Genomic DNA, 17,735 nt, shown 5'->3' with positions numbered 1-17,735 from the left:
ACAGTTGTACCTGATGTTGGTTTGGCTGCACTTGGAGTATTGTGTACAGTTCTGGTCACCCAGCTATAGGATTAAGCTCGAGGGTGTAGAAAAGATTCACGAGGATGTTGCCGGGATCGGAGGGCTTGAGTTATCAGGAGAGGCTGGGTGGGCTGGGGCTGATTTCCCTCGAGTGCAGGAGGCTGACAGGTGACATGATAGACGTATGTGAATTTATGAGGGGCATAGCTGGGGTAGACAGTAGATAACCAGTGCCTGTTTCCTGTGGTAGGGGTGTCTAAAACTCAAGTGCAGAAGGTGAGAGGGAGGAGGTTTAAAGGAGATTTGAGGGATTCATTTTTCACACAAAGTGTAGTTGGTATCTGGAATGAGCTGCCAGAGGAGGTGGTGGAGGCAGGAACAGGAACATCCTCATAGGTACCTGAATGATCAGGGCACAGAGGGATATGGAATGAATGCAGGCTTGGGGCTGTGTAGATGGGCATGATGGTCGGCACAGATATGGTGGGCCGAAGAGCCTCTTTCTATTCTGTATGACTGGCTCCTGGGAATGGTAGCCAGGGACTTTACCAGTGGGGCTATAGGGCTCTATGAATGAGAGGCTAAAGTTCTACCAATGACGCTTCCGCACTCTGAGGCAGAGTGAACATAGCACAGTACAGCACAGGAGCAGGCCCTTCGGCCCACAATGTTGTGCCGACCTAATTAAATTAGTAATCAAATGCCCAACTAAACTAATCCCTTCTGCCTACACAATGTCCATATCCTACCACTTCCTGCACATCCATGTGCCTGTCTAAGAGCCTCTCGAAATGCCCCTATCGTATTTGCCTCCACCACCACCTTGCCCCGCACATCTCCTTTGAACTTACCCCCTCTCACCTTAAATACACGGCCTCTGGTATTAGACATTTTGACCCTGGGAAAAAAATACCGGCTGTGTGCTCTATCTGTGCCTCTCATAATCTTGTAAACCTCTATCAGGTCTCCCCTCAGCCTCTGCCGCTCCAGAGAAAACAACCCAAGTTTGTCCAACCTCTCCTCATAGCACATGCCTTCTAATCCAGGCAGCGTCCTGGTAAACCTCTTCTGCACCCTCTCCAAAGCCTCGACGTCCTTCCTATAATGGGGCGACCAGAACTGAATGCAATACTCCAGATGCGGCCTAACTGAAGTTTTATAAAGTTGCAGCTTAACTTCCTGACTCTTGAACTCAGTGCCTCGACTAATGAAGGCAAGCATGCCCTATGCCTTCTTTACCGCCCTATCAACCTGTGCAGCCACTTTCAGGGAGCTATGGACTTGGACCCCAAGATCCCTCTGCTCATCAACACTGTTAAGGGTCCTGCCATTAACAATGTACTGTCCCTTTACATTTGATCTCCAAGGTGCAACACTTCACATTTGGCCGGGTTAAACTCCATCTGCCATTTCTCTGCCCATATCTGCAACTGATTTATATCCCGCTGTATCCTTTGCCGGTCTTCTACACTATCCACAACACCATCAATCTTCATAACATCTACGAACTAACTAACCCACACACCTACGTTTTCATCCAGGTCATTTCTATACATCACATCCAGCAGAGGTCCCAGTACGAATCCCTGAGGAGCACCACTACTCACAGACCTCCAGCCAGAATAAGTCCCATCAACCACTACCCTCTCTTCTACGGGCAAAGCAGTTCTGAATCCAAATGGCCAATTCTCCGGCGATACTCATGTGGCAAACAAACCTCTTTGATGTTGGTTCATTCTGTTTCCACAGGCACTGCCTGGTTGTGTGGAGAGGCCTTTGTGTGACGTGGTCTCTGTCTCTTTCCCTGCAGCTGTACGGCAGACTGTACCGTGTGGTTGAACCCAAACGGCTCCGGCTGAACGCAGCCTTGGCACAACTGGCGGAGAAACAGGCGTCTCTTGCTGAGGCACAGGCTAAGTTAAAGGAGGTGTGTGTGGCTTTACTGTAATCTGCTGCTGGTGCGTTATCTGTTACAGCCGACGAGAACCAGGTGGAAACTCGGTCTGTGCCCTTCACCCTTTGGTTTATTCCCTTGAACGTAGCCACCTTCTTAATCATTGTTCAGCAAGTCACTTTCTTCTATCTTCTGCTCTGCCAGAGTTGCAGGTATTGGCCAGTTCTGGCCGGTCACATTGAGGGTCTGTTCCTGGCCTCACCTTTCATCCACACAACTGTCACTCAATATTGAATGATGGGGCTGTGTCACCTTTGAACTGCTTTCATTTATGGATCATACACATGCGGTGGCCATTCAGCCCACAGTGTCTGTGCTGGTTCTTTGAAACAGCTCTTCAACCAGTCCCACTTCTCCCTGCTCTCCCTCCCACAACCCTGCAAATGTTCCCTATCCAATCTTTATCCGATTTCCTTTTGTAAATTCCTATTGAATCTGCTTGCACTGCTTTTTCAGGCTTTGTGCTCCCCTGATCACAACAGCTTGTTGTGTCTAATTACAAGGACAGGATAAGTTAAAAGATGTGCATGCTGCTTTTTTTATAATCTACTGCAGTTGCTTTATTAACTCCATCAGTGACAGGCAGCCCAAACCGTCGAAAGCTTCTTTCTTCCATGCCTATCACCAAATCTCTTCTGCTTTATAGGCTGTGGGAATGAAGGGGCTTCAAGGTGAACTATGCACATTTACAAAGTTGTAGCAGGCAAATCCTTACTCTAGTCTCACTCTGGCAGAGTACAATTTAGTAAGTTCCCACTCGGGAGGGAGGTCAGTGAAACATTTTCATCCGATGATTGATACAGCAGTGGACTGAGCTCGCGGTGAAGGCACTGAGTGACCTGATGGATGAGGTGAGTTTGACTCGTTGGGCTAATGATCCATGCTCATTGTTGAAAAGCCCTTTTAGTTTAAAGGAGACAATTGATAAGCAGAGGATGATGCCAGTGAACTGTGTGGTTCTGCCTGGTCCTTGGCTCACTTTCCACGGGGGTCACCCCTCCTCCAGTCCCTCAGGTCGGTCGCTCCTCTGTGGCACTTCACCCCAAAACCCAGTGCTAAACCAACTTGTACAAAGATGTAGAAATGGAATGTGAGCAACACACACAAAATGCTGGGGGAACTCAACGGGTCAGGCAGCATCTATGGAGGGAAATAAACGGTCGATGTTTTGGGTTGAGACCCTTCATCAGGACTGGAAAGGAAGAGGGCAGAAGCCGGAATAAGGTGGTAGGGGGAGGGGGAGGAGCGCAGGCAGGCAGGGGACAGGTGAGTCCAGGTGAGGGGGGAAGGTAGGTGGGTGGGGGAGGGGGGATGAAAGGGAGTGATGTAAGAAGCTGAGAGGTGATAGGTAGAAGAGGCAGAGGGCTGAAGAAGAAGGAATCCAATAGGAGAGGGCAGTGAACCATGGAATAAAGGGAAGGAGGTGGGAAATAGATGGGCAGGTCATGGGCAGGGAAAAGAGGAGGGATGAGGGGGCCACAGGAATGAGGGAAAGCAAAAGGGGGGGTTATTGAAAGTTAGAGAAATCGATGTTGAGGCCGTCAGGTTGGAGACTAGCAAGGTGAAATTTGAGGTGTGTGTCTAGCCTCAATGTGGCAGTAGAGGAGGCCGTGGATAGATGTGTTGGTATTGAAGTGGGTGGTCACCGGGAGGTCCTGGCTTTTGCAGCAGACAGAAAGTGAACAGTGGAAATGGTGTTGCCAAACTCAAAGGGGAGCTGGAAAGCTACTTCGGCAGCGCAGAGGACGTGGTGTGTGAGGGAATGGTTCGATATCCTGTGACTGCGAGAACAGAGTTGCTGCTTCTGAGTTGCATTGTTTTTAAAATTATTTTCAGGGACTGTGGACATCACTGGCAAGTCCGGCATTTACTGCTCTACCCATGAGAAGGTGGGGGGGCGGTGCCTGCGATCCTTCTGGGGAAGGTGCTCCCACGGTGCTATTGGGGAGGGAGTTCCAGGATATGGACCCAGTGATGAACCAGGATATATTCCCCGTGTGTTCTGTCCTTGTGCTTCTAGTTGCTAGAGGTTACAAGTCTGGTAGGTGCTGCTGACATGGCCTTGTGGAGGAACCAGAGTGCCTGTTCCAGATGGAGCACATTTGTCGATCTTCTTGCATGAATGTGGGAGCTGAAAGCCGAGCACGGCTGCTTCCGTGGGAGGGTGGTCACGTAGAGTGCAAGCAGCGACCAGGCCCGTTTCTGGTTCGATATTAAGTGTCACTGATTAGATTAGATTATTGTCACATACACCAGGGTGCCATGAAATTCCTTCCTCACATGAAGCTCACAGTGTGAATGGTAAGTGTGCTAATAATAAATACAGCAACGAGTGCAAAGTGGTGGGTGTGTGGAACGCACTGCCGGCAGAGGTTGTGGGGGCAGATACATCAGGGACATTTAAGATACTCTTAGATAGACACGTGAATGATAGAGAAATGGGGGGCTATATGGGAGGGAAGGGTTAGCTAGATCTTAGAGCAGGATAAAATGTCGGCACAACATTGTGGGCCGAAGGTGCAAAGGTTGCAGTGCAGTCTGAAGTAGTGCAGACAGAAATGTTAAAAGTGCCAATAATGGAATAACCGAGAGAGGCAGAGTTAAGAGTCTGAGAACGTGGCAGCACCGAAGGGGGTGTGAGCTGGGTGATTATTACCAGTGAATATTTCTCCTCCTTCTTCAGGTTGCTGAGAAGCTGGAAATGTTAAAGAAACAGTATGATGAGAAACTGGCTCAAAAGGAGGAATTGCGCAAAAGGTCGGAGGAAATGGAAATCAAACTGGACCGGGCCGACAAGCTGCTGTCTGGTCTGGCGGCAGAGAAAGTGCGCTGGGAGGAGACTGTGAAGGTGAGGACTGTGGACTCGAGGTCACAAACAAGGGCTCACAGTCTCAACATGGGAGAGGAGAGGTTTGTTTCATCCAGAAAATGATGAATCTGAAGTTCTCTCACGGAGAGGGCTGTGGAGACTCGGTCACTGAGTACGTTCAGGACAGATGCTGAGGGAATCAGCAGATATGGGATTACTGCAGGACAGTGACACGGAGTCAACGATCAGCCAGAGACCAACAGGGAGAAGGTACAGGGGCCGGGTGGCCTGCTCCTGCTTCTTGGCACCCAGTGACCTGAGTGTGCCACAGGACCACTCCCACACTCCCCATTCCCTCCTCCCACTTTGTAATACACCACAGGCACAGTGATGGACCCCAGCTCAACGTCACCCCACAGTTCAAGTGAGTGGGTGGGGAGGGGGGTTGGTGGCGGGGTTTAGAGGTGGTGTGGGGCATGGTTTGATGAGGATGGGGATGGTTTAATGGGGAGCTGGGGGTGGTTCAATGGGGTGGGTGGGGTGGGGCTGGGGTTTGGTTTAGTGGGGGTGGGGCTGGTGGGAGTTTGATGGGGCGGGGTTTGGTTTAGTGGTGGCAGGGTTTGGTGGTTCGGTGAGGGTGGGTGCGGGGTTTGGTTTAGTGGGGGTGGGGCTGGTTGGTGGTTCAGTGGGGGTGGGGTTTGGTTCAGTGGGGGTGGGGTTGGTTGGTGGTTCGGTGGGGTTTGGTTCAGTGGGGGTGGGGAAGTCATTCAGTGGGGGTGGGGTTGGTTGGTGGTTCGGTGAGGGTGGGGTTTGGTGAGAGTGGGGGCGGGATTTGCTTTAGTGGTGGTGGGGTGGTTTGGTGGGGGTGGGGTTTGGTTTAGTGGGGGTGGGGAAGTTATTCAGTAGGGGTGGGGCTGGTTCAGTGATGTGTGAGTGTTGGTCCATAGTTCAGCTGGTGAACAGTTTGACACCGAACCATCCATCATCGTTAGAAAGGAGCACGGGAACGATGCGATAGCACTGGAGACGGTGCAGGGGGGTTCTCCAGAGCCTGGAGTCGCTGGCGCTGCTCTCCCTGAGCAGGGGAGGTTAAGGGGGACAACATATATAAAATTATGAGGCGTCTGATAGGGTAGACCATAAGAAACTATTTATCAGATGAGACTAAAGACAGATATAAGGTAAGAGGTAAGAAATTTAGAGGGGATCTGAGGGGGACTTTTTCCCTGAGAGAGCAGAGAGTACCTGGAATACACTGTCTGAGAGAATGGTGGAAGCATTTAAGATGCATCTAGATGAGCACTTGAATCACCTGGGCAGAGAAATGTGCAGTCATGGTGTTGGCATGGATGTGTGGCCAGGGGTCATTGGGGTAAATTCGCCAATGGTCTGGTTCAGTTTCAGACGTTTGGCAGGGAGGGGGTGGAATCATTGTGGGCGACAGTTTGTGGTGGGGACCCAAGTTCTTGGTCTTGTCAGACACCGCTTATTCAGAGCTGGGTGCTGGACTCCCTGGTGTTTGACCAGAATCGAAGAACGTCATCAGAAGCCCATTGGGAGGTTGCAATTTTCTTCACCTGGTAAAATACAAGGCAGCCAAAGTCCAAACTCCAAGAGAAGTAAAACCGCCCCATGTTAGCTGAGGGCAGTAGAGTCCTGGCTTGCATTGTCCCTGAAGTTCCAGCAGTGGTGGGTATTTGTGCACAATGCCCGTGCATTGCAGCTCCTGAGTCATTGCGATGGATGTGTCTCAGGAGCAATGAGATGGGGCCTGAGTGTTTAAAATGAAATGTTGTTATTACTGATAGAACTAAAACCTTTCTTCCTGCAGCTGATGCTGAAAGATAGGATTGGGTTGAGATGTGTGATCATTCCACTTTCTGCAAAAGTTAAAACTAGATAAATAGCAAGTGGCAAAAGGACTTGATATGTCCCAGGTCACCTTTTAGCCAGGGAACGACTCTGTTGCTTTCAGTCAGTAGAACCTCTCCACACAGCGACCCTTACATTTCAGCATCTACGCTGCTTGCGTGCTGTCCTATCAACACTCTTCCCTTTGTGCTCAGCTCCTAAAGCCGTTTCTCTGCTGTGTGCCAGGGCCTGGATTCAGACATGGGCTACCTGGTCGGGGATTGTCTGTTGGCCTCGGCCTTCCTCTCGTACATGGGACCGTTCCTATCCAACTACCGGGATGAGATAGTTACTGACATCTGGATGAAGGAGGTGAGTGCCAGGTCTCAACCTCCCCTCTTTGTTGTGACTGGTCTTTGTTGGTTCACCGTTCACCCAGAATCATGGCCAGGCTTTTGTTCTCTATCTTGCTGTCTTGGTCGAAGGGAACAGTTGTGAAGATTATGGAGGCTAGGGCAGTGGGATGTGGAGGTCGGTCACATTACCAATGCCCTGAAGTCTTCACCTGCAGGAAGTGTGTCCAGCTGCAGCTCCCAGCAGACCACCTGGAGTAGTTGGAGCTGCCAATGGACTCGCTGTGGAGGTGGAGAAAGTCGTGTGGTTAGTGGGCTGGTCACACCGCAGGTATTGGTAGTGGTTTATTATTGTCACTTGCACTGAGGTACAGTGAGAAACTTGTCTTGCACACCATTCATGCAGATCAATTCATTACACAGTGCATTGAGGTAGGACAGGGTAAACCAATATCAGAATGCAGAGTAAAGTGTCACAGCTACAGGGGAGTGCAGTGCACATAGACAATGTGAAGGTCAAACAAGGTAGATCATGAGGTCAGGAGTCCATCTCATCGTATAAGGGAACCATTCAATAGTCTTATCACCGTGGGATAGAGGCTGTCCTTGAGCCTGGTGGGACGTGCCCTCAGGCTCCTGTATCTTCTGCCTGATGGGAGAGGGGAGAAGAGAGAATGACCCGGGTGGGTGGGGTCATTGATTATGCCGGCTGCTTCACCACGGCAGCAACAGGAAGGGGCGTCAGGGCAGCAGGTGGTGCAGGAGCCCCCGTGGTCATTCCCCTCTCTAACAAGCATATCATGTTGGATACTGTTGGGGAGATGGCCTCCCGGGGAAAATGGCAACAACCCAGTATGTGGCACCATGGTGGCTGCTACTGTAGAGGAGGGGGACAGCAAGAATGGGAGGGGATTCTATCGTAAGGGGGTAGATAGGCATTTCTGTAACCGTTGCCTCCCTGGCGCTAGGGTCAAGGACGTCTCGGAGTGGCTGCAGGACATTCTGAAGGGGAAGGATGAACAGCCAGAGGTCGGGGTACGTGTAGGTACCAATGACGTGGGTAGGAGAAGAGATGAGGTCCTGCAGCTTGAGTTTAAGGAGCTGTTTAAAGAGCAGGACCTCAGAGATTTAATCTCTGGATTGCTTCTGGTACCACGAGTGAGTGAGTACAGGAACAGAAGGATGGGTCAGATGAATGTGTGGCTGAAGGGATGGTGCAGGAGGGGCTTTACCTTCCTGGATCATTGGGACTGTTGCTGGGGAAGGTGGGACCTGTACACGTGGGACGAGTTTCACCTTAACCAGAGTGCTGGTGCTGTTGGGGAAGGTTGGCAGGGGAAGGGGTCTGAAAGTGGTTGTTCAGATGGAGAGGTACAATCATACAGTCACCCAGAGGAGAAATATTCGGTGGGGATAACAAGGCAAGTTAGTGACCATGAAGGGAATTCAAAGCTAAACTGCTTCTGTTTTAGTGCAAGGAGTATAACTAGTAAAGTAGATGAACTCGACGCTTTAATGAACACAGAGAACTACCATAGTGTTGCCATCACTGAGATGGTTGAAGGAGGGGCAGGACTGGAAAATCAATATCCCTGGGTATAGAACTTTCAGGTGAGACAAGGTGGGAGTGAAAGGTTAGAAGGTGTTGCATTGTTGATCAACTTCACTTCAGCATTGGGGAAGGATATTCTAGAAGGCTCCTTAAACAAACATGTAGGGGTAGAGATTAGAAACAAAATGGTGTTGTCACTTTACTGGGGTGGGGGGGGGGGGATTGTTACAGACCTCCCAACAGTCCACAGGAGACACAGGAACACATGTAGGCAGATATCAGAGAGATACAATAAAAATAGCGTTATCATATTGGGGGAGTTCAATTTCCCTAATATTCACTGGGATTGCCTTGGCATTAAAGACTCAGGGAGGTGGGGTTTTTGAGGTGTGCCCAGGAGAGCTTTTGACACAAGTGTAGATAGACAAACGAGGGAAGGAGCATTTCTGGGCCGGTCAAGTGGAGGGAGTGTCAGCGGGGGAATCATGTTGGAGATAGTGACTACAACGCCATATAGTTCAAAGTGGTTATGGAAAAGGATATGGATGGACCAGTAATAAAGGTCTAGAATTGGGGAAGGTCCATTTTCTCACATAAGGGAAGACCTGGCAAAGGCAGCTTGGGAACATTTGCCACTGCACAGTGGGAAGCAGTCGAAGGAGCAACAGCAAGAAATGAAAAGCCAGGCGTAACAAGTTTCGGGAAGCCAGGATGTTGAGGGTTGTATAAAGATTAAAAAAAGAAGGAATGAGGAATGCAAAGAGGGGTTGCAAAAAGTCACTGGCAGACAGGATCAAGGTAAATTAGTACATTAAGGACAAAAGAAGCAATCTGTGTGTGTGGAGCCAGAAGGTGGGGTGAGGTCCTAAATGAATACCTTTCATCAGTATTCATAGAAACGGACCTTATAGCTGGAGAAATCGGTGAAGGGGAAGGTGAAAGTCTAATGCAGGTCTCCACAAATTCATAAATACTTGATTCCTTAATTGGCTTAAAGGTGCATAAATTCCCAGTACTGGATGGGAATTATCCCAGCCTGCTGTGGGAGGCAACAGATTGCTGGGGCTCTGGCTGAGATTTTTAAGTCTTTACTGGACACTTGAGGTACCAGTTGACTGGAGGACAGCAAACATAGCCCCCCTTTACAGGAAAGGCAGCAGGGAAAACCTGGTAACTATAGACCTCTGAGCCTAACGTCAGAGGCAGGGAAGATGCAAGACGAAATGTATGGATGAGGGCAGGGCAGGGCAGATGTGATTTACATGGACTTCAGTAAGGCCTTTGACAAGGTACCACATGGGAGACTGGATCAAAAGGTTAGGACCCTTGGAATCCAGAACAGTTTGGCAAACTGCATCCAAAACTGGCTTGGCAACAGGAGACAGAGGGTGAAGGTAGAGGGTTGTTTTTCCGATTGGATGCCTGTGACAAGTAGTGTCCCACAGGGTTCGGTGCTGGGTCTCTTGCTGTCTGTAATATTCATGAATGACTTGAATATATGAGGCAGGATCAGTAAGTTAGTGGAAAACATGGAGAAGTTGTGATAATCATTGACTGAGATCTCTGTGTTATTATCTGCCCATTGACCTGGGATTGCTGGATCACTGGGTTCCTGTAACATTAGGATAAGCCTGTGATTTTGTGTTTGACTTGGGCATGTGATCATTCCCATTGGTGTACCTGTGTACCTTCTGTGCTTCTCTCTCGTTTGTGTTTCCTGATCTCAGGCAAGGAGGAAGGGACAACAGAGCATTTCCATTCCTGAGGAAGTATCTATCTTTCTTGCCCATCTGAGCTTTGTTCCTTCGACACTCCAAATGGTCGTTATTCCTTCCTCTCATGCGGAAGTTTCCTCTCCTCATAGCTCTCGCATTCTAATCTATCCCTTTCCAGTTCAGTCATGGGAACCTCCTCCCTTAATTGTAAACCCCGTGCCCGGCATGGTCCAATCTTCAAGTGTCACTGGGGGGGGTTTGTGTTTGGGCTCCGGGAGCGGCGTTGCAGTTACACTTTCCGAATGATGTTATCCACAGGTTAACGTCCGTGCCGTTCCATACTCGCCTGAATTTGCCTTTGCAAACTTCCTCTCGAACCCAACAACAGTGCGAGACTGGAACATCCAGGGACTGCCAACAGATGCCTTCTCCACTGAGAATGGAGTCATCGTAACCAGGGGCAACAGGTATGTTGGAGCAGAGACAAATGTTCAGGGCAACGGGATCAGCCCGGCTCACAATGTTCAAGGACGGAAGTGTCCATCTGGAATTGTGGCAAAGCGGGAACGCCACTCTCGAGGACCTGCTCAACAACGTATCGTTCAGGGCTTAATACAGTTTAATGGGCAGTGCAGAGGGAGTACTCCGTACCTAACCCGTGCTGTCCCTGCCTTGGGAATATTTAATGGGACAGCGTAGAGGGAGATTTACTCGTTCTAACCTACAGACAAGGGCCATGCCGTTGTGGTCTGGCGCACTGACCTCTACCTTGCAGATGCCAGACAGCAGCTCTCGGATATCTCCTCATACCTACCCCCCGGACCATGAACCCATGAGCTCTGGCACCGTCAGCCTCTGACCTGATGGTGCCACTTCTATCTCTTCCCTAAGATCCACAGACAGGACTGTCCTGGTAAACCCATTGTTTTTGCCTGCTCTTGCCCTGCCAAACATCTCTTCATTCCCTGACTCTGTCCTGTCCCCCATTGTCCAGTCCCTCCCCACCTACCTTCGGGACACCTCATGCCCTCCATTACTTTAATAACTTCCAGCTCCCTGGTCCCAGCTGCCTCACCTTTACCCTGAACTCTATACACCCCTATACACCTCCATCCCCGATCAGGAAGGTCTTCGAGCCCTCTGCTTCTTTCGGGAACAAGATCCAACCACTTCCCCTTCACCAACGCTCCCATCTGCCTGGCACTTGCTTTTGATTCCTCCAACTTTCTACAAATCAAAGATGTAGCTGTGGGCACCTGTGTGAGTTCCATGTGGCCTGTCTTTTCGTTGGCTATGTGGAACAGTCCATGTTCCAAACTACTCTGGCACCCCTCCCCAACTCTTTCTCCACTACATCGATGACAGCATTCGTGCTGCTTCCTCCCCTCCTGTGGAATGTTTACCGCCTTTGCCTCAACTTCCACCCCCCCCCCCCCCTCAAATTCACCTGGACCATCTCTGACACTTTCCTGGATCTGTCTCCATCTCAGGAGACAAACTATCCACTGATATCTTCGACAGACCCACTGACTCTAACAGCCACCTCGACTACACCTCCTCCTAGCCTGCCTCCTGTAAGGACGCCATCCCCTTCTCTCAGTTTCTCCACCTCCACTCCCTCCATTCTCAAGATGAGGCTTCCTGCTCTAGGACTTCCTGAAATCGTGGCTTCCCTCTTGCCGGGGACCTCACACCATTTCCTCTATTTCCTGCATGTCTGCCCCAACCCTCCTCCCTCCCCAGACAGAACAGAGATAGAGTTCCCTTGGTGCTCACCTCTCACCCCACCAACCTCTGCATCCAGTCCATCATCCTTCGCCATTTCTGCCAGCTGCAATGGCGTCCCACCCTCATCTCGTCTTCCCCTCCCCATCCCACCCCACCCCCCAATTCTACCTTTTGCAGGGACAACTCTCTCTGGTCGATTCCTTCCTTCCCACCGGCTCCTCCCCTTCCCCGGCACTTTCCCCTGCAACCGTAGGAGGTGTAATAGTTGTCCCTGCACCTCCTCCCTCACCACCATCCAGGGACCTAAGCGGACCTTCCAGGTCAGGCAGAGATTCACATGCACTTTCCCTGACCTCATCTACTGCACAGTGCTCTCAATGTGGCCTCCTCTATATCGGCTCGAGCAAGCATAGGCTGGGTGACCATTTTGCAAAGGACCTGTGCTCCGTCCAAAACGGCCATCTCGAGCTTCTGGTTGCTTCATCTCCCCTTCCCATTCCCACACCGACCTGTCTGCCCTCGGCCTTCATCACTGCCATGGGAAGGCCAAACGCACGCTAGAAGAACAACGCCTCACGTTCCACTTGGGAACTGTACAGTCCAATGGTATAAATAGTGAATTCTCCAATTTGAGGTTATCTACACCCAGTGTGTTCCTTTCCCACTCCCACCTGTCCACCCGGGGTCTCTCCCGTTGTTCACCCTCCCCTCACCCTCTTCACCCTCCCCTCACCCTCTTCACCCTCCCCTCACCCTCTTCACCCTCCCCTCACCCTCTTCACCCTCCCCACACCATCTTCACCCTCCCCACCCTCTTCACCCTCCCCTCACCCTCTTCACCCTCCCCACCCTCTTCACCCTTCCCTCACCCTCTTCACCCTCCCCACCCTCTTCACCCTCCCCTCACCCTCTTCACCCTCCCCTCACCCTCTTCACCCTCCCCACACCATCTTCACCCTCCCCACCCTCTTCACCCTCCCCTCACCCTCTTCACCCTCCCCACCCTCTTCACCCTCCCCTCACCCTCTTCACCCTCCCCACCCTCTTCACCCTCCCCTCACCCTCTTCACCCTCCCCACCCTCTTCACCCTCCCCTCACCCTCTTCACCCTCCCCACCCTCTTCACCCTCCCCCCACCCTCTTCACCCTCCCCCCACCCTCTTCACCCTCCTCACCCTCTTCACCCTCGCCACCTAGTTCCATTGGCCCATCACCCACAAACCCATCCACCTGGCTTTCTGCTCCCTTGGTTCACCCCTCCCCTCCCCTCCCCTCCCCTCCCCTCCCCTCCCCTCCCGCTCCCCCACCTGGTTCCAGCTGCCCATCAGCCCTCCCACATCTGGTTCCACCTATCACCTGCCAGCCTCTGTCTCTTCTTTTTCAATCTTTTTATTAGTTTTCAAATTAATACAGATTGATATATAGCATCAATATTTATACGTGTAATACAAAGAGATCAGGATAACAATCCTAGCATATAATCATAAAGAACAATAAAATATTTTTAAAAATCTGTAGATCCAACGATCTCTTAGTAAACGAATATAATATAAAATAGAGGAAAGAAAAAGATTTATTATATAAATTTAAAAGAAAACCCAAATCAATAAAAAAAATTATGAACAATATAAACTAAACAAAAAAAAACTTTTTAAAAGAAAAACAAACAACAAAAAAAAGAAAAAAAACTGGGCTAAAATTTCTCAGTAGAAACAGAGCAATATTATGTCGTCGCCAGTCTCTGTCTCACCCCTCCCCTCTCACTTCTACGTACTGGCTATCTTCTCTCCTCAATCTCAGTGCTGATGCAGGGTCTCCACCTGAATTGTTGACCATCCCTCTGCCTCCATAGATGCTGCTCAACATGCTGAGTTCCTCCAGCTGTTTGTTTCTTGCTCCAGATTCAAGTATCTGCAGTCTCTTGTACCTCTTTACTCTGTCTAACCTGCGGCGTCCCTGCCCAAAGGGTGTGGGCAGTGTGGAGGGAGCTCCACTCTGTAACCAATTTCAGCCAGTGCCTGGTAAATCATTTCCCCGTATCTAAGGTTCTGTCTCAGGATTGGAATAGGAGTGAGTTCCCATGTGTAGGGCTGTGATTATAACGAGCAGCTACATTTACTGAAAGCAGTGAAAATGAGGGAGAACTGATCTTCATGTTGCATTGCTTTCCACAGGTGGCCTCTGATGGTGGATCCACAGGGCCAGGCTCTGAAGTGGATCAAGAACATGGAGCATTCCAAGGTAGGAGGCTCATCTAAAGCAGGAAGCTCCGGCCTCAACCAGGAGCTCTTTCGGGATGCAGAAACTAAATAAAAATGCCCCAATCATGAGGGGCATCGATAGGGTGAATGCACTCAGTTTTTTTCCCGGGGTTGGGGAATCAAGAACCAGAGAGCATAGGTTTAATATGAGAGGGGAGAGATTTACTAGGAACCTGAGGGGCAACTTTTTCACCCAGAGGGTGGTCCGTATGTGGAATGAGCTGCCAGAGGAAGTGGGTGAGGCAGGTACATTAACAACATTTAAAGGACATTTGGGCAGGTACATGGATAGGAAAGGTTTAGAGGGATATGGGCCAAGCATGGGCAAATAGCAAATGGGACTAGCTTGGTCGGCACGGACCAGTTGGGCCGAAGGGCCTGTTTCTCTGCTGTGTGACTGTATGGCAGTGGCATCACCTTGCCAGCCAATGACACCAACAAGGTGGAGAGCTCCTCCAACCATCCAATGCACACGCCCACTCGAACCCTGCCGCTGTTGATCTATGTCAATGGCAGAGTTTGAGAAGAAAGTTAAATAAAAGTTTGTAGGGACTGGAATCGTGCAGCCAGCCTGATTGCTGGTGGTGAGACTGTGCATTGACAGGGTCTCCTGCTGGCCGGTCTTGGGTCCTGCTCCTTCATTTTGAAAAGGTGGACTCTTGTGTGACAGAGATTTGAGTATACTATACCTCATACAAGGCCTATCTTACCTTCATCTGTCAAAGGAATGATTTTAGGAGGGATATCCACTGATGGATTGTCACTGAGTAAATGGGATTGGGTTCCCATGGCTTTGTACTGGAGTACCTGAGCAGAGTGCAGGGATATTATGGAGGGTATACACTGCCATCTTCTGGCTCCAGCTTGGGACTGCAACTCAAACAACCAAACTGGCTGATGTGCTCGCCCGTTGTTGCTCACTACTCCACCCTTCTGTAGTCTATCATGTTCTCCCTCAGCTTTTTGTTCTCTTCTGAGAGAAGAGCCCCATTTCTGCCCCCCCCCCTCCCCTCCGCCACCCCCAGGTCTTTCCTGAACCGTCCATTCTGAGATCAGTCAAAGTGAAGGGAGGCTGCATCAGGAAGATGCCCTTTGGTGTCTGGCCTGGGCTCTGAAATGGGAGATGGTGCCAATGGGACGATTTCAGATTGACGATGAGGAGAAACGGAAGAGCTCGTGGTGCTCAGGAGGCGAGCATTGTTCTTTCTTGCTGTCGTGCAGCTGCCTGCCACATGCCTGGTGAGGAAGGAAGCACAGCTCTGACCTGCCAAGAGTAAGACCTGTTCTGCTAACTCCTGCACCAACCGTCCTCTCAAACTAACCTCCTGTTGCTGCCTTCTCCACAGGGACTGAAAGTCATCGATTTTCAGATGAGCGATTACATGCGAGTGCTGGAAAATGGTGTGCAGTTTGGGTCTCCCGTCTTACTCCAGAATGTCCACGAAGAACTGGACCCATCGCTTGGCCCCATACTCAATAAATCTGTCACCAAAGCAGGTGGGCTTGGTTGTCTAAGTCTCTGAGGAAGGCGGGTAGCAGCCGAGGCTATGGGAGTACTGAGGGAGCACTGACCTACTGGAGGGGGAGTTACCCCTGGTGTCCCAGTAATACAAATCATTCTACTGACACCTCTGAAACCAGTTACATGGTGATTCTTAGGTTGTCTCGGTGAGTTTGCACGGCACAAATTCTCCACTGTGTTTCCTACTTTATAGTAAAGGAGACATGATAGCAGTGTACAAGATATTAAGAGGAATAGATAGAGTGGACAGCCAGTGTCTCTTTCCCAAGGCATCAATGCTCAATACAAGAGGGAATGGCTTTAAAGTAATGGGTGGGAAGTTCAAGGGAGATATCAGAGGAAGGTTTTTTTACCCAGAGAGTGGTTGGGGCATGGAATGCGCTGCCTGGTGCGGTGGTGGAGGCAGGTACATTGGTCAAATTCAAGAGATTACTAGATAAGCATATGGAGGAATTTAAAATAGAGGGATATGTGGGAGGAAGGGGTTAGATAGTCTTAGGCGAGGTTTAAAGGTTGGCACAACATTGTGGGCTGAAGGACCTGTTTCGTGCTGTACTGTTCTTCCAAGGTCCATTATCAGCAGGAATGTACTCTGGGATATCCTGGTGTAGGAGAAGCACTAGTGAAATCCCAGTTCATAGTTTGATGGCCTGTGAACACATAACCCAGTCGTGAACAAGGTCTGGGAGGTGAATGAGTGCAGAATAACGAGGGGAGGTGTTCAGTGTAATGATGGGACCGGTTCCTTCTATGAAAAGCCAGGGGTGATGTCTCAGTGTGTTTTTGGACACCCCCTTAATGCAACCTGAGCCTGGTTTACATGGTGTTGCTCTTCTTGGCCTAGGTGGGCGCCTGCTGATGAAACTGGGAGACAAGGAGATCGAATACAACAAGGACTTCCGATTTTACATCACCACCAAGTTGTCGAATCCACACTATGCCCCCGAAATCTCCAGCACAACCACAATCGTCAACTTTGCAGTGAAAGTCCAGGTTGGTCAGCAGCCCAGTGGAAGGAAGAGGAGGCAGAGGGATGCATGGTGGAGTGTGAGGCAGGGGAGGGGAGAGAGGGTCTGGTCGGGTGGAATGAGAAGAGAGTATGGAGTGGGTTTAGATTGGGAATGGGAGAATGAATGGAAAATGGGAATACTGGCATTGATTCAGCAATCCTTTGCCATGTCAAAATCTAGGAACTATTTCTTGGAAAATTGGAACCTGGAGACTGGCGGATTGGCTGGCTTCTGGGAGACTGGGAGGGTTGGTACCCAGGAGACTGGTGCAGAGGGATAGTTGGACTCTAGGAACCAGGGGTTTGGTTTCTGGGGACCTTGCCCTGTGGAGAAAGGAGAGTCTCTGTTTCCTGATGGTCCTGTCTGGTTGGTCACCACTGTAGGGCCTCGAGGCACAGTTACTGGGCATTGTGGTGAGGAAGGAGCGGCCGGAGCTGGAAGAGCAGAAGGACTCCTTGGTCATTAACATCGCAGCCGGCAAGAAGAAGCTCAAAGAGCTGGAAGATGAGATCCTAAGGTAAGGAGACTGGCTCAAGCCCAGGCAAGGCCAGAGGGCAGCTGGCCGTTGCCTATCTGGACCAGTAGCCCAGACCCCTTGGCCACTGCGGCACATCGGCAATCACCATCCTGACCCCAGCAGATGGAGGATGGTGTGTCCCATCGAGTGGTTAGATGAATCCAGAGACCAGAGGGTGAATACCACCATGCAGCTGGGGAATTTAATAAACTCGGAATAAGAACATTGGAAATAGAAATGGGAGTAGGCCATTCGGCCCCTCGTGCTGCTGCACCATTCAATAAGCTGCTAGCTGATCTTACCCTACTGCTACTTTCCCATGCTAACCCTTGTTACTTGTTCCCTTAATATCCAAAAACCTATCACTCTGTCTTGAATATCCTCAATGACTGAGCCTCCACAGTCCTCTTCAAAAGGGAATTTCAAAGATTCACCACCCCCT

At 50.3% G+C, this 17,735-nt stretch overlaps 1 protein-coding gene across 1 annotated transcript in view; it reads left to right on the top strand.

The window, feature by feature from the left end:
* The window catches only part of dnah2 (dynein, axonemal, heavy chain 2), a 154,588-nt gene that overhangs the window by 112,955 nt on the left and 23,898 nt on the right, over positions 1–17,735 (top strand). Inside the window, exons 60-67 of the mRNA XM_052044703.1 lie at positions 1,832–1,948; positions 4,659–4,823; positions 6,882–7,007; positions 10,574–10,722; positions 14,158–14,224; positions 15,591–15,741; positions 16,611–16,759; positions 17,160–17,293. Of these exons, the coding sequence (XP_051900663.1) occupies positions 1,832–1,948; positions 4,659–4,823; positions 6,882–7,007; positions 10,574–10,722; positions 14,158–14,224; positions 15,591–15,741; positions 16,611–16,759; positions 17,160–17,293 (1,058 nt within the window). The remainder of the gene's footprint in view (positions 1–1,831; positions 1,949–4,658; positions 4,824–6,881; positions 7,008–10,573; positions 10,723–14,157; positions 14,225–15,590; positions 15,742–16,610; positions 16,760–17,159; positions 17,294–17,735) is intronic.

The sequence above is a fragment of the Pristis pectinata genome, chromosome 37 (genome assembly GCF_009764475.1).
Source record: "Pristis pectinata isolate sPriPec2 chromosome 37, sPriPec2.1.pri, whole genome shotgun sequence".
Taxonomy (NCBI): domain Eukaryota; kingdom Metazoa; phylum Chordata; class Chondrichthyes; order Rhinopristiformes; family Pristidae; genus Pristis; species Pristis pectinata.
This window is presented reverse-complemented; position numbering and strand designations above follow the sequence as displayed.